Source organism: Columba livia, chromosome 9 (genome assembly GCF_036013475.1).
Source record: "Columba livia isolate bColLiv1 breed racing homer chromosome 9, bColLiv1.pat.W.v2, whole genome shotgun sequence".
In the NCBI taxonomy this organism is placed as follows: domain Eukaryota; kingdom Metazoa; phylum Chordata; class Aves; order Columbiformes; family Columbidae; genus Columba; species Columba livia.
In genome coordinates, this window is record NC_088610.1 from 18,122,267 (window position 1) to 18,142,084 (window position 19,818).

General features: G+C 40.4%; 1 protein-coding gene across 1 annotated transcript in view; it reads left to right on the plus strand.

Annotated features, from left to right (window-relative positions):
• The window catches only part of CUL3 (cullin 3), a 56,474-nt gene extending 46,278 nt beyond the window's left edge, over window positions 1-10,196 (plus strand). Inside the window, exons 12-16 of the mRNA XM_065074076.1 lie at window positions 251-347; window positions 1,390-1,524; window positions 6,480-6,666; window positions 8,354-8,499; window positions 9,205-10,196. Coding sequence (XP_064930148.1) covers window positions 251-347; window positions 1,390-1,524; window positions 6,480-6,666; window positions 8,354-8,499; window positions 9,205-9,336 — 697 coding nt within the window. The 3' untranslated portion in view covers window positions 9,337-10,196. The remainder of the gene's footprint in view (window positions 1-250; window positions 348-1,389; window positions 1,525-6,479; window positions 6,667-8,353; window positions 8,500-9,204) is intronic.
• The last annotated feature ends 9,622 nt before the right edge of the window (window positions 10,197-19,818 follow it).

Below are 19,818 nucleotides of genomic sequence, written 5' to 3' on the forward strand. Positions count from 1 at the left end.
GACATGCTGGCATGCTGTGCTTCAGCAGTTCATGTGAAAATTAGAGAATGCAGTCACCATGTTGTGAGGCTTGAGTTTTTGGGAGCTTCTAGGTGGAATTCTAACAAGAGTTAGTGTTTTCAAAAAGCAAAAGTTAGAAGTTTCTTAATCCTCAATGGCTATGCAAAGTCTGTGTAACTGTTTAAAGCAGTTTCCTCTTAGCTATATAATGTGAACTATGTATTAAGTTTTCAATTCAACTGTATTACAGATTTTATTTAGCCAAACATAGTGGGCGACAGCTGACACTCCAGCACCATATGGGTTCGGCAGATCTCAATGCTACTTTCTACGGACCTGTTAAAAAGGTAAAGTATCGAGATTAAAAAACAATGCAGCATTTTTACAAAGTAAGCAAATGCATGCTTTTAATAACTTCAGAATTTTGTAAAATAAAAGCTTACCCATCGATAGCATGAGAATAAGGTGCTTTCCATTGGCTTTCTAGTCTGATTATTCCTTTGTAGCAGTTTTCTTTTGACTTCTTTTTCCCCTCTAAATCTAATTGGAATGCATTACTCAGCATCATCTCTTTGCTACCTCGTAGAAAAGCAGTAATTTTGATCTTGAAGTGATCTCAGTGGTTTGAGTGCTTTGGGGCTTTTTTGACTGTGACTCCATCAAAAGTGAAATGAAACTTTAGAATAAATTTTGAAAAAGTATTGTTAAGCCAAGTTTAGCCTGCTTTTCATATGCAGAGTGCTAGCAATGTAGACAAAACTTTTTCAAACATGAGGATTTTAGTAGTTTATAGAAGTACAATGCTTAATGTTTATGTGTATGAGAAAACAGTTCGCTAATGATTTAGACCAGTTCTAAAGTGCTAAACTAGAGGTAGTAATGGCATGATGCTTGGGAACATAGAAGGAAATGCAAAATGAAAACAGAACTCTTCATAACACAAAGTATAAATAACATGCACTTGTGAGGATATTAAAATTGTATTACCGTAGGATAAATATTTTGGTAATTTTAAAGATAAGAGTGAGGAAACAGGAGGGTGGGCAAGTAGTGGAACAGGGGCTGGAGAAATGGTGGAGTCTCCACCCTTGGAGATGTTCCAAGGAGTGGACACAGTGCTGTGGAGTGGACACAGCGTTGAACATCCTGCTCAGAAGGCTGGGCTGAGCGGACGCTGCACCGTGGGGCCTGCGGAGCTGCCTCCAACCTCAGCCACCCTGGGGCTCTGGGGCAGATACTGGAGAGACAATTCTGTGTATGCCACCAGGTGAGTGCTGTTCTATTGGTTGTGTAGACTGATCTGCTCAATATATGTAACTTCACTCTTGCCGAGGTAAAATATTTTGCAGTGGAAAATAATCTAATAGTAGTTTTGCAATTTTAAAATAGGAAGATGGCTCAGAGGTTGGCGTAGGAGGTGCCCAAGTAACTGGCTTAAATACACGGAAGCACATATTGCAAGTCTCCACTTTCCAGATGACGATATTAATGCTCTTTAACAACAGAGAAAAATATACATTTGAGGTAAGTGTTGTGGTTTTCTCACCTGACTTCAAATAACTGTTTCATGCACTTAATTGCCTGTGTGAATAGAGTTTTCATGATCAGGTGCCTCTCATTCTATTTGAGTGTGGATCAGGCCAATAATACTGGAAGTAGATCATTAGCAATGCACCTGGGAAGCAATCCTGGGGGAGGAAATTGTTTGGGAACAGAAGTTTTCAGAAGTGTTGAAGAGTTGTGAGTGTGGTTATTCCTGGGCCATAGAGCTATTGAAAAGCTGAAGCTGGAATGCAGCAGGTGGCTCCATTTCCTCATTTTATCTTTGAGACACTGCATTTAGAGTCCAAAGGGTGGAGGAGAAAAGTTTGTATCTTGGCTTCTTAAACGCTGAAGTGCTTAGATTGGCAGGCTGGAGTGAGCTGTAGGATGAATCAGAGAACTTTTGTCCTTTCTCTGAGCTGGTGAGCCACAAAGGCCAATGAAGAAGGACCAGATAAATTATTAACAAGGCAACTACATGGACATGGCTGCGAAAGGTCCAAGTGGTGAGCTGACAGGTGATGAGGAAGGCTTTAGGAGTGGAGGAGGACTGTGCTAGGAGGTTTGAACATTGTATTATTATTGTCAATTAAGTTTCATTTTAGACATTATCTTCTATTTGAGAGGGCATTGGCAGCCTTGAAAAGCAGAATGGGTGCAGTTTAAAACTGAGCGTATTTCCAGGTTTTCTCATCTACTTTTGACTGTGTTATGCATAGTAATCATTTGCCTTTTTGTTTGGATTTTGTTTTCAACTTATTTGGCTTACTTCTAGCCTGTTAATAAAGAATGTTTCTTTGAAATGATCTCAGTTGGGGTTAAGGAAGGCAGGGTTTGATAAGAGGATCTTAACAAACTATTCACAGTTCAAAAAAATATTATTTTAGAGCACAGAAAGTCCTGTGTGTTGTGAAATCTATTGCAGGAGCATTACGGCTTTGAGTACTTTATCTGCAGAATGCTTGGAGGAGGATGGAAAAAAAAGGAAACTTAACAGCTCATTTTTTGTTGGAAGTTGGTGATGAAACTGGGCTGGTAGCTACCTTATTCCACAGAATTGTAGGCTTTATTGAGTAGTAGAGCCTCACCCATATATGAATAAATAATACTCGGTAGAGCAGTGAAAAATATAGTTTTTAATACAGGCTCTAAGTTACAGTTTGTTTTACCAAGACCAGATGATAAATATATCCGCGTGCTTTTAGGTTGTGTATGTCTTGTTTATTTCTGGTTTGGGAGTTCTGAAACTCTTACTTTGTGTCCCACTGTAACTAAAGCATGGAGAAGGCGTATTTGTTTTGTTTGGTTTCTTTGGTGAAGTGTGTGGGAGTTGTCTTTGACTCCAGCCAGGAAAGCTTGTGAAAACTTAAGAGTAGAATGAATTTTATCTTTGTTCATTGATTACTGGATATCATGATTAATTGCTGAGTGCTGGGCAACTGTTACTTCTCTGTCACATCAAGTTAGTACTTTTACTGCAATATAGCATGAGTGAGGTCTTGCGGTGTGTGTTTGTGTAGGCATAAAACTGTCTGATATATGAGCGTTCCTGTAGATTCACAGCTGAACAGACTAAGTTGAAGTTGCCTTCACAGTTGAACAGACTTTGCTGTTTGGTTTTGTGTTTAGTGTGATTTTTTTTAATTGTAAACTTGACAAGATTTTCACAATAATCTTACTAGCTATTAAGCCATGATATTGAGAGAAAAACAGGATAATGATGATGTGAAAATTATGCATAAGATGCTACAGAAATTTAAAGGATTATTGTATAGCAAAATTCTTTCACAAAACCAAATTTATTGTATCCCTATACAGCAACATTTTATTTACATATGCAGAAGTACTGGTGACCATATAGGTCTAGGTTACTGCTACTTGAATCTAAGAGGAAGGATCTTCATACATGCCTTCAAAGAATGCTAGGTTTTACAAAGAATTTGATTTCTTCTAATCAAGTCTCATCTAATACTCAGCATATTTTTAGTTTAGTTTACAGTACATCTCACTATTTTAAAAGGTGAAATCTACAATATTTTAATGATGACATCAAAAATAAGGGGAAAATTTTTGTTTCTTTCTTTAGATTTTACAAACAGGAAATACACACGTGGCTCTAGTAGCAGTTATTGAATAATGAGAGATTAGAACTTAAAACTGGTTTACCTGTTTCCTCTCTCGCTGATCTCTGCTTTGGAAGACATACAAGTTGGATTCTGTACATTTTCCTTCTAATAACCTTTTCCTTGTATAGAACTGGATAGAGACAGTTCCATGACTAGAATAATCTGTTTTGTAGCCTCTGGGTACAGGTCACTTGGTAATATTTTTAGAACTAAGATTGTGTAATTGGTACTGCTCTTGTGCACGGCTAGTATGATCTTTAAGTCATTTTTGGAAATGGGGGAAAAACGTACGCATTTTTCGCTGTTACATCAAATGTCTATATAAAAATATGTTTAGAAAAATGATATGCCACAGACTGAAGGAAAAAGAGCACAGGAACATCTGTTATTCCCCATTTACATTCATAGCTACACTTTTATATCCAACTTGAAGTTTTTGCATTCTTCTGGGGCAGCACAGTGCAGTGCAGCTCTTTCTGTGGTTCTTATTTTAATGTTGGCTTATAAATTCTGAAACCCAAGTGGTTCACATACGTTAGTGGCTGAGTTGGAATCCTACAGAGTGAGGTAAAATAAACACAGAAATACATAGCGGCTAGTAAAAGGATGTTTAGCTTAAAAAAAAAAAATAATCTAATTCCATTTTAGCTCTTTGTTTTACTTTCATCAGAAGCAGAGTATATTTATTTCCCTGTAGAAGTGATTTAGTTTTGAAAGGATTAACTTTAGGTGCTGAACAAAAATCAGAGTTTGGGAACCTGCATGTCACAGGCATTACATCATTCATAAGCTGGATTTGGTTTGTAGCCTTCAGGCTTTACATTTACCCAAGTCCTAAAATCTTAAGTGTCACCTTTCTTTGGTTTGTTCAATTTATGCTGAATAATCCATTTCAATAAGACTTTCCATTGTGACCATGTAAAGGATTATAGAGGTTTGTTTTTGTTTTTGTTTTTTTTAGTAGTACTCTGTGCTGTGTCTGGGAAAAAATGTGTGAAGGTGACAGCTGTGTCTAAATAAAGCAACAAATGAAGAAATGGTCACTTTCTGTGAGCTGCTTGGGAAGAGGCCTTTTGGTACTAGCAAATAGCTAAAGTATGTGGATACACAGCTTCAAATAGGATGAATATTTCTGAATGTATTATGCTAAGAATACTCCGAAGTTTAAGAATGCTTTATTATTACCCAGTCATCCATAAGCAGTAGGCACCAAAAATTCTGATATATTTTTTTATTTTAGACTTTCATTTGAATGAGGTAAAGTTTTTTTTTTTTTCAAATGTATTTAATCTTGTGTGAAACACAATTTCACATGATTTCACATAAACATTGTACGTGTAATGTTGGATCCATAGTTGAAAAGTAGGGCATATTCTGAGTCCTGCCAGTGAGATGTTGTGTATGAGATGCACTGGAATTAATGACAAAGTCTGCATAGAGACCAGTACAGCCAAATTGTTATTGCATGTTGTCAGTGTTGGATGACCACTGAAGAGTGGCTTTTTTCTGGATTGATTTTTTTTTTTTGAGAACTTGAGTACACTCAAGAAATAACATCATATAACAGAACTTTGTTGTACTCTGAAGTTTAATTTTTCTGGTCAGTGTTTAAAGAAGTTTTAACAAGTTTTTTACGGTTCTTTACAGATCTCAGCATTTCAATCACTGGGAGTAGTTACTGCCGCTTTTAGCTTGAAGGTTGTCAGTTTGACTTACGTGCCCTGAGATTTAGGCGTTTCTGTGGACAGTGTAAGAGCTTGATATTGCTCTTGGAACTGAAGGTGGGGAAGCTGAGAAAGTGGCAGCTCTTGTGAGCAGTTACTGTCTGTGAGGTTTATTTTTCTATTCGGTAGTTTTAATCTTTAGCTGCTAGAGGTCCCTCAAGAGTCTAAATGGGAATATGAAATCAGCAATGTCTGCGGTTTCCTCAAACTATTAATAGAAAAGGAAAGAAAATAGAAATAAGACTAAAATGAACTTATAGTGAACGGGAGCTCAGTAAACAAGTTAGGTTTGAGAAAACGGCGGTAGTTGACCTACTCCTGCAGTGTGTTAAGACATCGTTCTGCATCCAGTATAATTTGCTTTACCAACTGATGATGACTGGTGGCTTACCTAACACACAGCTCTCAGCTGAACTCTTCAAGTGCTGATAGAGGTGTAACAAGTTATGTACATGTTTTTACAAACATTCTTCTTCAAAGTTCATATGTTTGCACTATGATGTTTTTTTTTTTTTATTTTACCTGGAGAAGTCCCAGCCAATAGTAAATAATTTCAGAAACAAGGTGTAATTAATCTAGAGTCTTGCTGTGTTACGGTGAAACTTGACCTTGTTTGTTCCGGTTTGTAACTATTTTATTTTCAGCAGTACTGCTGAATGCAAAAGCATTTACGCAGATTTCCATCAGGAATGCTCATGGACATCATGGATGTTTTCCATCACTTGAGTTGCTCAGAAGGTTTGGTTTCGCTCTATTCAGCAAACGGTGAACAAATCCTTTCAGCCTTCTCAAAAATAGCAGTGAAATGAGACAGCTGGTTATTCATTCTTCTATTTTGAGATCATGGTGACTATTTACTTGACAGAATTCACTGTCTGTACATGGACCCAGGTGGATCATTTTGCATAGTACATATTGAGACTTTGCTGCTGAATGAATTTGAACATTTTGAGCCCCACAGCTCTCAGAGTAGTAGTATTTTGTATTCCTTGAAGGTGGACATTTAAGCAAACAGTGCTGTGGTTTGCAAAACATGATACTGACTTCTGCCATAGCCATAAACTAAGCAAGGTATTTTTTTCTTTAGGAAATTCAACAAGAAACTGATATCCCCGAAAGAGAACTGGTTAGAGCCCTACAGTCCCTTGCATGTGGCAAACCGACACAGCGTGTTCTCACAAAAGAGCCTAAATCAAAAGAAATAGATAATGGTCATATATTTACAGTGAATGATCAGTTCACGTCTAAACTACACAGAGTCAAGATTCAGACGGGTAAGTGAGCTTTATCTTTTGTACGATTTATGTCCATAAAAGTAAAAGGGAGCAACACATCTTTTGTTGATTATTAATTGCATCAAAATGAAAACTTAAATACTGAGAAAAGTGTGGAAGTCACAGTTAAGCCCTTTACTTTACAAAAATTATCATATCTTAAAAGGAGATGTTGAAAGAGAAATAAAATTCAGACTAAATTGTAAAATTAAAAATATGCTATTAATTGATAGAGAAATAGGAAAGTTGCCTTGTAAGTTGCTATACTGCTGTGAAATTGAGCGTTGTTTGTAGCTGATGTACAACAGCCATTTCCAAGTGCCAGCTAGCTATAATTGTTTTTGGCAATGATTTGGGTTTAACAAATAAGAGAAGCTGATGAGTGCAATACCACTTCACTAGTTCATATCTGGTTTGTGTTATGCAGAAGTAACATTGACGCCTTTTGTCTAGAAAGCTCTCTGGAAATAATTTCTGAGTTGTAGCATTGCTGTGGATGCACCTCATGGAGTTTTTTGGAAGATCAGTTTGTAGAACATCTAAAAATATTTTCTGACTTTGCAGGTCTCAGTACGTAAAATACACAGCATCACTGGCAGGGTTTTAAGTGTGATGTTGGTAATTCACATGCTCATTGCACATAATATAACTTGTTGGGCTTCTGTGCAGCACGCTGTGTCCTGGGATGTCAGCGTGTAAAACCCAGTGGTACCTACAGACGCGACATGGCGTGTGTCCCTCTGCACGTGGGCTGGCCGCGCTGTTCCTGGCCATGCAGGGTGCTGAGATGGCCACACATTTCCCGTGTCTGGAGAATGTTGCTGGTGAGCAGGAGCGCAGCAGCCAAGTGAGGGTGTTGAGAACCCTCTGATCAGGGCACAAGGCACTTCCCTGGCCTAATGAAAGTAAATTTTGTGACAGCTGTGTGAGGTTTAGTGGAATTCTGCTCTTTTGTTTCCACTTAACAAATGTCTGTGAATAGGGAATGTGACTTGGGGTTTAAGGTGGATTTAGAGCAAATTTGGTACTTGTCGTTTTATGTCGATACGTTACACAGCAGATTTGTTACACGTATCTCTTTAAAACTGATAAAAACTTGGGGCTTTTGAGTGAAGTGGGGGAAAGTGGTATAGCGGTGTGGGAGATGGGCTTGGTTATAACGATGCTTGGGTGACAGGGTTAAGAAGAGCTAGACGTAAGTGCAGAATAAAGCGTAAACAGGAGAACCAAATACAAAGAATGTAATTGAGTTGGAGAGGATAAAGTTGGACTATTTCTTCTAATTGGTGAACTTTTAAAGTATTTAGCTAGTTTGTGAAGTAAACTTTCAATTGTTTTTCTAATTTAATTAATGGATTATTTTCTATATTAAAGAGAAAAATGTTTAACAGGAGTGTGGGGGTTGGTGGTGTCTGTAAGCAGATTTGAGTACTGTTCAAATTTGAACATGGCAATAATTAAATAACAGATTGTTACCTTGTCAGTTGCTATGAAAATATGCCAAAAAGTGTTAATGTGTTCTTGTGGTTCCTTTTCATTAAAAAAAAAAAAAAAAGTCAAGTTTGAGAATGTCAAAACTCAGGAAAATATAACTTGATGTCTAGATGAAATAAGCAGTGAAACTAACTCTTACACAATGAAATTAATTTTAATTTTGCTAACATACTTTACCTTCTCTTTCTTTAAGTTGCTGCCAAACAAGGAGAATCTGATCCAGAAAGGAAAGAAACAAGGCAGAAAGTAGATGATGACAGAAAACATGAGATAGAAGCTGCTATAGTTCGGATAATGAAATCTAGAAAGAAGATGCAACACAATGTGCTAGTAGCAGAGGTATACTTGTACACAGTTTTGATATGGGCTTGGGGAGTCTTTTTGCTTTTTCTTTTGATAACGAAAGTTACAGAGTTCTCACTAACATGATTCTGAAAGGCTTTTGAGAGATGCCATATCTAATCCATCCCTTTTTTTTTCTCCCCGTGTATCTGAAGACTTGTAAATCCTTACCCTTCAGCTTAGAATGTACTCATGGGTATATCTAATTTTCCTTCCTCCTTTTAGCACTATTATGATATTATCAAATTCCTTGAAATAACAGTTGGCAACAAAAACCACTGTACTTAACATGAATTACTTTGTGCTTTGATCATGTTACTGACTGTTGGGTCCAGGTTTGAGAGATTTGAGCTTTTAGCAGAGAGAGAGAGTCCTGCTGCTCTTAACCCCCGAGTTCTGACAGCATCAGGACTAGTACACGTTTTCTGCTCTGGAACTCCCTTAGGGCTGTGAAATGGAGAGGATTGTCAGGTTGTGGCTGTGCCTCTGTGGAGGGTCGGTACTTAGAATCCTACCCAAAAAGGAGCAAGCAGTTGCTGGTGGGGGAGAACTCTTGAGAATTTTGCAGCCTGCTTCTTGGGCTTCATGCTTGTAGCCAGCCCTGTCTAAATATATTTTTCTGATTATTTGGGTCAGTTAGGATACTCAATGACATTACTTGCCCTGTGATCTTATATTGTTGGTTTTGATCTTGTGTTTTAGGTAACCCAGCAGCTGAAGGCCCGATTCTTACCAAGTCCAGTTGTTATTAAAAAACGTATTGAAGGACTTATTGAGAGAGAATATTTGGCACGAACACCTGAGGATCGCAAAGTATACACTTACGTAGCATAAAATGTGTTCAGAAAATTTGACTTATTCTTGGACTATACTCTTCGCATGAACTGGGAAGTTCTTTTAAATCATTAATATTAAGACGACCATCTCTTCTATTCAATTACAATACATGTTCTAGACCATTCAGATCCAGCCTTTTACTCCTTTTGAGAGTTTTCAACATCAATTGATTGAGCTTCAGGCTTTTCAACGTTATTCCTGTAGAGATCATCCTTACAATTCTTCGGGAAAATGTGAATGTGCCGCGTTTGTTTTCAATACTGTATGAAAACAGAAAAATAAAAACAAATTTAGAAAATACAGCTCATTTAAAAAAAATAAAATTGTTGGAATTTCATTTCCCCAGATCTTCAGTGTTGATGTAAATGTGTTTCTGTAGTGTTGCTTAGCACTTCGCGCATTGTATAAGTTGGGTTTAGAAGAAACCACAACTGGTAAGGCAAAATTCCCAGTTATATTACTCTGCTTCAAATGTTTTTTTAACTAGCCATGTTTAATTTAAATATTTGGTAATTTTTTGAAGACCCAAGAAGACAACTTGAGCATGTTTCACTCTTCCAGCTGCACTCACTGTTCCAGCAACATGAATCAGGAACTTCTGGGGGCTCAGGAAAGACCGTATTAATTTTGGCTTTCCCTTCTGTAATTTGAGTTCTTCTCAGTTAAACTCTATATTGATTAGGTTTGTTCTGGTTTCTTTATAGGCAAAAGGAAAAGATTTTAGTGTGTATAAACTGTATAATATTTTTTGCTGTTGTACTCACTGCTGATGGTGGATTGTACAGGGCGATGTTTTTATTTCACTAAATGTAGACAAAATAAATTTAAAATAAATGGATTTAGTGTACACAAACTAATTCAAGTGTGTTAGAGTACAGGGTTGACAATCTTTTGGAATTAAATACTGTCCCCTGGGGAAATGTACTGGGATTATATTTTGTTAATAAACATCGTAGATGGATCTGTAGCTCCAGGGCTTCCCATCATCAGTGCATATTTCAGGAGATTAAAGTGAAGCCAGCGTGCACTATTTGTTTTTAAAAAGGCATTTAAACATGCAATAAAAAATTGTTACTGTAATGAAATGTTTAGTTCTTACCTTGGAAATTTTTTCTTCTTGTCAGCATGCTGCAAAAATAGATTAAAAATTGCGGTTTAGCGGCATCATTATTCTCATAGTTAGAAATTGTTTGAGGTGTGCATTGTACTGCAGAGTTTTTATTAAACAATATTTCTCACATTCCAGAGCACATATTAGATGGTTTCTCTGCAGTAGCTATTTTTCTGTTTAAATTCAAAACTATTTTTTTTTCTTGGTTCACATTAATTGCATGCATAAATACTAAAAAATACAGTTGGGCTGGGCTTTCTGATATGTAGAGTTGGAGCTGAAACAACAACAAAACTTTGGTTGTAGAGTATTAAGGTAGTGCCAGAGCATTTGATGATGAGCTGTATGAAACAAATACATGGTGGTGCTGTAATGTGGTGATGCCGCTGGAGAGTATTTTTACATAATGGGTCCCTGGTTTGGCCCCTTTCCACCTGGGTGAGATACAAGTCCTGGCTGTTGTTCAGTAGTAGGGTGTTTCATCTAAAGAGAGGGACTGCAATTGGGGTGATATTTCAGCTTGACTATGCTGAAGCTTTTTTTAAGCACCTATATACTGAAGTTTACTGCACACCCCCAACACACACAGAGTAGCTTGGAAGTCATTAGAGAGGCGGTGGCTGAGGGACTTTCCTGACATTGTTCATCAACATTTGGCCCCAAAAGAAGAGAGCTTGGCCATCAGCCATTCTAAAAATGTATTTGCTGACTGCTATTAAAACACTTGTGTGTCTCTGTCCAGTATACCCAAAACTCTATTCAATAGGAGTGTAATTGTTGTTTGGCCACTGAACAATGCTAACTACAGGTTTGAATTGTGTCTTAAGTCATCAGAAACATCTTCCTCAGATTATAACTCTTTCTTCCACGTATCAGTATGAAGGCTTTCTTTTATGCTCATCTTATTTTTTAATAGCATGAGTGTTGCGATAATTGTATGCTAATGCTTTCCCATGTGCTTTTCAGGGAGAAATAGATTCACATACTTTTTCCCTGGGAAGCTTATAGCAATATTAATGTTGCTGTCCGTGACAGGGGGACTTTGTCCTTAGTGTTGTTGGCTCTGCATCAGCCAAAGCTTTCTACCTCTGGTGGCTTTTGAAGTGCTGAGGCTGAATGTTACATGAAGGACTGCGTAATTATGTGTTTAAGGTTTGGTTTTTTTACAAGCTGTGTGGGCAAGAGTGTTTGCTGAAAGAATAACAGGTGGTGATGGCTATCTTCAGTAACAAATACTAAGAGTGTAGATTCCATTTTAAATTTGATAGAATTTTGAAGGCCCTAATTATTCAGGAAGGGACTTCTGATGAAGTCACCTTTTGGAAATGTGCTCTTTACCATTGAATGACAAGACTATGATACTGAGGATTTAAAAACAGAGAATGGGAAAGCTGGTCAGAGAGAGCAAGACATCACTAGGACTCTGCTTAAGGTGAGTTTGCTCGTGCCTTTACACTGTGTACATCAATGAGATTCATTTTACAGTCCATAGTAGAATTCTGCTGTGCCCTATCTAATCTTAACTTTGCTTACTTTCCTAATTTTCAGTTCGTAATTGTGTTAAAATTTCATCAGTAGGATTGTAGCTACATGCATGAGTGTAATTATTAGTTTGGTTTCTTCACGTTAATGTGCCATTAAATGCAGTGAAAACATAATAAACATGGAGTTTAATTATTTAGAATGTTTAAAATTAAAAGTGGGTTTTGAGATTTATAGCTATTTAAAGATACATAGGCATGTACTTTCCTTGTAGACAAGTTTATTTTAAGAGGTTGAGACTACTCTTCATTTACCATCATAATGAATAAGTTTATCCTATGTATCCCTGATTTAGTTCTTGCTCTTTGCAATGTTAGCTACCTTTACAGCTTTGATTTGCCCTTCCTGCCTGCCTGCCTGCCTGAATTAATCCACACAATTTCCACCTTTTGCAACAGAAGAAATGAATGTTAAGCATGTCTGTGAAGTGGTCTGAATCTTGGATGTGAAGATATTCTTCACTGGAATGTCTTTCCTCGCCCCCTTTCTGAAACACAAAATTTGCCCTGTTGTCCCTAAAGCTTTCGATGTAATACTGCCTGTTCTCATTACTTTTGCTTATTGAGCATTGGCAGCTGCCATAAGATATATTTTTCTGAACCTGTAAAACCAGAAGCATTGCACTGAATATTCTGGATGACTGAAGTATTTTATTCATGTATATTGTAAACAAATTGTTCTGTACCTGATAGGTGGTGCATGTGTGTACATATATATATATATATATATATATATGTGGTGATAGAGCCTGTCATGTTGCATGGTTTAGGCGATAAGCTTGCACAGAGGTGTGGTTCCTATTTTGTCTAAGGTAGCAAAAACTGGAACTATTGGTGGCCTCCAGTGTTATGTCCAAAACTGGCCACAACCTTTACAGCTTAATCTAAAACTCTGATCGTTAGCTCCTGGTTCCTCAGAGCCCCTGTGGATTAGAGGGAGCATTAACAGTCTAGAACTGGGCTCCCAGAGTGGAGAGCTCGTGAGAGGCATCTTGTTTGTGTCTGCACCCAGTTCCAGTGTCTCTTAATATTCATTTTGATACCTTGAATAATAGTACATGGAATAACCAATGTGCTCAGTCTGAAGTATGAGTTCAATGGCTCCTCTGTCTTCTGGAATGTGTTATGTGAAAAGTTCATAAAATGCAGAACTCTATCCAACTGAAAGCTGGATAAAAGAACAGGAGAATAATATACCTATTTTTCTGTCTTTCATTGTGTAGGGAAGCGTTCATAGACTGTGCCCACAAACTGGATTGAGTATTTGAAATATTCTATCTGGCTTTATCCATGTTTCAACCCTGTGTCTGGCATTGCAGAAGTGAATGTTAATGTAAAGGTGCTGTTTTAATTTAAAATAGTGGCACACCTTTACTTGCCTAACAAACAGCTATGATATACAGCATGTGGCACTGCCATCCGCACCAGCGCAAGCTGGCTCACGTTCTGTGGGCATGGTGTTCTCCTTCAGAGCAGCAGCTCCCCAAGGTGTACTGCAGTCCGTACGTTTGGTGTGACCAGACCCCTTAGTGCAGTCAGCTGCTGCTGTGTTGGCATCAGGATGTGCCAAGTTCATAGAACAGCTCCACTCTTTTCTTCATTTCTCCTCCAAATCTGGAACTCTGGGGAGAGAGCCCGTGAGAGCTAATGTGTTTAATATCATTGAGATTAACATGAAGTTTACGGATAGGTAAAGAGATGACATTTGAACACACAGCAGTGATGTTTTATTAATTATTCTTTCTCCTGCTGTTCAAAACTTAACTTGAATTCTAGGTACAACAAATGCTGAGGAACCCTCCAACCTTAATGACTGCTATTCTGTTCTTCCTCTTTGAACAACATATCTCTGCAATTCACTTAATTTGTATGCCCTATCCTTCAAATGCTGGCCAAGTGTTAACATTTGACCTGTCAGAAACTGAAGCTAAAGCGAAGGTGGTGCAGAGTATTGTGCACATTCAGGAAATAAATGTTTAGGCAGCAGAGTGGCGCGTTTTCAGTCTGCTGTCTTCACAGTGTGTCGGCTGCCATGCAGGCAGGAACATCACGGGGGAGAACAAGGGAACTGCGTGGAGCAAAACCTGTTCTGAGATTGTGGCACGTGTTGTGGGGCCGGTGGTCAAACCTTGTACAAAATAAGGGTTTAGTAACTTGTATTCATCATGTATTAAGATGTGGCAGTAGGTTTGTGGTGTCCTGGATGACTTCCAGCAGGAAATGAGTATTACCAGAGATACCTTTTAACAACAACAAAGCAGAGTCTGCAGTACAAAACTGCTTTGAACTTCAGAAGTTGTTTTGCTGTGATTGTGCCCACAACACAGATGAGGCTCTGCCCGTGCTCTCATCACAGATGTGTGAATCCGTGGGGGTCCACAGCGAGTCCCGAAGGCACTGCTGCCAAGACACAGAGCTGTGCTGAGCGTTTGTTATTCTCATGAGGTTAGTACCTGGAGCCTCAGTTGTGATCACATTGTATTAATAATTATCCTGTACGTGGAAAAACACATCATTGGTTCTTGCTTTAGGGAGCTTATAATTGTATTTATGTCTAAGGTGAATTTCTTTATTTTTATGACCTTTGAAAATAAGCCAGGTTTTTTCAAGGACAGCCTGGCTGGTTTAGGGGAGTACACTCACACACTGTGGTTCTGCAGCATAATGTTTCTGCCTCATGCCAGACTTAAGGCCATGAGGTCCAGGCAGATACTTCTGGTCCTTGGGTCTTCTGATACCAAACACAATCTGACCTTTGTTCTCATGGTTTTTGCTTGCAAAGAAGATCTTTCAAGTGTGATGGGACTGTAACTGACACAGCAATATCTGCCTGGGTCTCCAGGCAGCCTGACGTGGCCTGCCTGCTCTCAGCAGCTGTTCATCCTGAATCAAGAAGGCCTGTTCCTGTTTAGGAGAGATGGACCTGGTTCACCTCCTTTTTTTGGGGGGGGGACTGCTGACCTCAATTAGCTGCAGCCAAGATAAGGAAGTTTTCTGGAGATACGGTAGTCTGGGAGCCGTGTGCCCCTGTTTGCCTGAGGAGGGAAGAGGGATGCACCAGTAGGTGCAACTTCCATTCACTGTTTAGGAATAGCCTTTAGCAGCCCTGTTCTTGGGAGAAAAATATCACAATGGGAAGTCCTGAAGTCCTCAAAGTGATCCCCCTTCAGAGCCTGATAGTGCTTTACTATGGCCTTGGGGTTCATGGGCAGCTGCTGCTTCGCAAAGTTTGCCAGGGCATGCCCCAAACCCCAGTACCGCCTGAGTTTCTGAGACCTTGTGAAACACTTCTGCTAATACTTGTTTGATGTTTGGATATTGTGCTTTTGAAATTCTGGTAGAGATGAAGCTAATAATCTCCTGCAGCTTGTCTGTCACAGCATTCGTTATCAACTTAATTATGTAAATCTGCAATTCCAACATAATATGGGATCCAGGCCAAGAGTGATTTTTTTTTTTTTTTTTTTTTATCAGAGTTTGGGGTGTGTTACTTTGTATCTCAGGAAAGGGAGTAATTAGAAGCCTTCACACCGCATAGGTCTGACTTGTTCCTTAAGCTGGAGCTTGAAGTCCTTGGCGAGCTCACCATCTCCTGGTGACTTGCTCTTATTAATGCTCAGTAGGGTGTAGTTTTTCTCAGCATCTGCTGCTGGCCTTCCAAGAATTTTGCCCTGAGTTATCTTCACCAAAGCTAAAAGTAAGCTGATTAAATAAACACTTCATGGGGCCCTGCAAGTCTTTGTTTCACTTAGATGTGCCTGTTTTCTTTTTCTGGTGGGTTTTTAATTAAAGCCTATTGGCTTCTGATGTTTAGTGGATCTTGGTTTGTGTGTATGGAGTGCTTTGGGGTTTTTTTGAAATATTTTAACTAAACTGAAAAGTGAGGAAGAATCTATATCTGTCTAGAAGTGCCTCATAATTTGCTGAGTACACACAGGCCAGGTTTGGTTAGAGCTGAATACAAAAGCTGCCTCAGTCAGGTTGTATAAAGCCACGTCTCATGAACTTTGTGTGTGTGTGGCTGCTGTGGGATGTCTGTAGCCAGGCAAGGATGTGCTGTGCCTTTTTATGACTTATTTGTTACTGATAGGAAGCTATAAAGGAAAAAAGCGTATTTCACAGCTTTTGGGGTATGCAGTGTGCGCTCATTGCAGCCAGCCAAGGCCACCGGTAGCCATCAGTGTGGGAACTTGACTGCGGAGGCCTGAACCGTGTAGGAGTTTCTGCAAAGATGTCATATCAGCCTGGTTTGTATCACTGCAATGACTCCAGTTTAACGGGTTTCCAAGATCCCGTTGAAGTCAGTATGTATTTGGAAACGCAGTCCTCAGTCTAGGCTCTCCTTTTCCTGAGAGATTACTCAGGTACCAATGGTAAAAGCTTGATTGCCTCAAAGTCTACAGCAGTTTTAACATGGGTTGTGGTTTGGTCCATTGCCAGTGATCTCCCTCATCTGTGTCTCAGTGCTGCTTGCCCAGCCTTGCACTTCCACCAAAGTCTGTGTTGCTTGAGGATAATTTACTTGCTTTACTTTCATAAATAGAGTCACTCAGTGTACACGGAAAATGTGGTTTGACCCCAGTTGTCCCTCTGATGCTGCGCTGTGCTGCTGTGAGGATGCCTGTTTCCCCAGCTGCTTCAGATGAGTGTCAGGAGGAACCTCTCTCAGTTTAGTTTGCATTTTATCTCCCATGAGTCTTGAAACCCGATTTTGCGTGTGCATCTCCCAGCTCAGTGTTCCCCACAGCTGGAGTCTCACCTCACCGTGTCCCATTGCTGGGAGAGGTTGCAGCCACTGCTGCTGCCGGGTTGGGGCTGTGGGTCCCTGCAACAGCCATGGGTCAGCCCCACCAGTGGCTCTCCCAGCTCAGACAGCCTGCAGCCCCGTGTTTCTGGGTGTGTGTGTGTGTGTGTGTGTATGTGCTTGTTTGCTGATTTGCTGTGTGTGGTGGAGCTTTCTGTATTTCTGTGTCTGCTGACAGGTCCTTGCTGGATTCCTACTCTTTGTTAGCTGGTTAAAAAGAAGAAATAAGAACCATTCAGGAGAGAAGTCCACTTAAATAAACGCAACCAGGTCAGATGATTTTTTTCCTCCTTTGGTTATTGGGGTTTTACTCTCCTCCAAAGTGATGATGAACTGGAGTCACAAGGTTTGGAGCAAGAGACAAACTGTTTGAAAAGCTTATTGTATTCAAGACCTTAATCCTGGTTATTATTTTTTTTGTCTAAGTACTGTCTATCTTGTAGATAATTGTCATCCAGCAGGTTAATTTAGTGGTTTTGTCCTTGTTATGGGAAGATCTTGAGACTGACATAAAACAACAATAAAAAGTCTTTCAAAAGTTAGTAAGCCCAAGACATTGCATGGATTTAATGAGACCTGCTCCTGAGATGCTGAGGTAATTCATACCCAGTCTCTCTGAAGTTAATTATGTGCTAGTATAGAAAGCCTAAATCCTTATAATGTAACTTCCTTACAGAAGTTATTATGAACTTATTAAATCCTGTGATGCATCATCAGTCTTGTTGGTGTGAGCTAGAGTGAAGGGCTCTAAGCACTGTGGAGGACTAGGCACATCCTAAGGTTTCATTATGAAAAGGAATTTTTAATTATTTTGCTGTGCCTTTCCTCCATAAGATTTTAAACATACAGCACATAATATTCTCTGACGCTTCACACAATAAAGTGTTAGTTGTTTATGTTTAGACTTCATGCAGTGTTTGCTCTAGTGTATATATTGGTGGTAGATACAAATGTTTGTATTTCAGGTGATCTTACACAAAGCTGGACTACCCCAGCAGCCTGTGTGGCCAGTCACTATCATGTGGGAATGGTGCTTTGACACATCTTTTTGAGTACCATATCAGATTGCTTTTTTTTTTTTCCTCCCTCCTCTCAGCAGAGTGACTTTTCACATAAGATTGAACTGCTTTTTCTAATCTCTTAGGGAAGTCTTTCTTGGCGTGTTCAGTAGGCCACTATGAATAATGTGCTTTTCCGTTTGGCAGCCAGGCTGGAAAGCTGGGGGAAGGGGAAGTGGAGAGGAAGGCAAGGACTCATTGCATTTGGGGATTGGAGTGAAACCGGCACATCCCTTTCCTTACGAGATCCAGCGAAAGCCAGCACTTTGTTCTGGTGACAGCCATCCGTTTCGGAGCCGAGAGCTTCCTGGCGTCTCTGAGAAAAGCCATGGATTAGGAGGTCTGAACTCACCAGGCTCGGCAGTGAGGGAAGGGATGGCCGTGGCATCCTGGCTTTACCCCAAGGTCTTGGGGGGCAAGAGACAAAGTGAGGGCATGAGAATACCCTTGTCTGAGGTTGGGGAGCCTGGGTTTGGGCCCTCCCCTCTCAACATTTAGATGTCAAAGCGAAGTGGAAGAGGAGCAGAGCACTTCTTGGCTGGGTGGTGCTCAGCCAGGGTGGTGGGGCTGCCCCCTGAGGAGGGGCCGAGGTAAGGCTGATGTTCAGTTCATCTCATGCTTCTTCTGGCAGCAGGGCTGGGTACCCCTGACCTGGAGCTGCTGGAGAGCCTACAGGTCCAAGAACCAGGCCTAACGCTGTTCTGCAAGCAGCTCCTTCAGATAGAGCTCACTGGTGAGGTTGCTTCCCTGCCCCACCCCTGCAAGTGTGCTGCTCACAAAGGAATCACAGCATGGTGGCAGGGCTTGGGATTCAGCCCTTTTTGTGCATAGGTTCAGTTTCTTAGCTGTTGTAAAACCTGGTGACACTTGAAATGTGTGGCAGCTGTGTCAGATCCCAGCTCTGCACAGGAGATGCTGGTCACCTGCAGCAGTCTCTGTGGGAGGCACCTGACCATCTGGAAACCAGTTTAGCTCCCACTCCCCACAGGGGGAGCTGGAGGGAGACGTGGTGTCTGCATCCTCTCCTAACCCTCGCTTCTCCCAGCTTGCCAGCCCTTACTCTCTACAGCTGCTTTTTGAGAGTTCACATTACTGATATTTTATCTTCTTCATTACGATGCTGCTGATGCCATGGGATCTGAAACAGCCGGGCTGATGTAATTCAGGTGGGAATGGGGGGCGAGAGCTGCAAGCCTGTGGTGATGGATGGGACTGCATGGGGAAAGCAGCGCTCGCTCCCTCTTCGGGCCCGTGAGAATGGAAGGTTTGCCGGTGGAGGAGTGACGGCATCCTCTGCTCCGTGGGAGAAGGGGACATGAGGGCAGATACTGGGACTGGGGTGCAGGAGCAGCCCAAGGGTGATCACCGGGGAGGGAAGGAGGTGCAAGCGGGGTGACCCTGCTTGTGGGAGGGGAGGGCGAGTGCTCTGCAACTGAGCAAACAGATGCTCTGGCTTTTGAGAGGCATTGCAGCATGCCCCTGAACTTGTGGCCCAGCTCCTAGCAATGCGGTAAATCCTACATCCCTGTGTGTGCTCAGTCACCTGCTGAATCCCAATAAACTTCTGGTATCATGTTGCCTTGTGGGAGGCTTAGTGATGTGTGGAGGAGTGTTTCCTCACTTGCCTGGAAATGGTTGTTGCTATCTGCAGTTGATTCCCTTGCTGCTTTTTGGGAAGGTACTTCAACTTAGGACTGCCCTTTTAGCTTCCTCCTGCCATTCATAACCTTATGTATTTATAGTGTATCCTGCTATAGTTCCTTCTCCAGGCTGAAGGTCCTCAGCTGCTTGCTCCTCTCACCAAAGTTGCTTCTTCTGTTACTCCTGTCTTCGTCCTCCTGCTTTCTCCCTAAATATGCATATCCATCTTTCTAAAGGGCAGCTGAAACAACATATACTATTCAAGATACAGATGTGCTGTGGATTTATAGGTTGCTGTACGATGTTTTCCATTTCCCTCCCTAT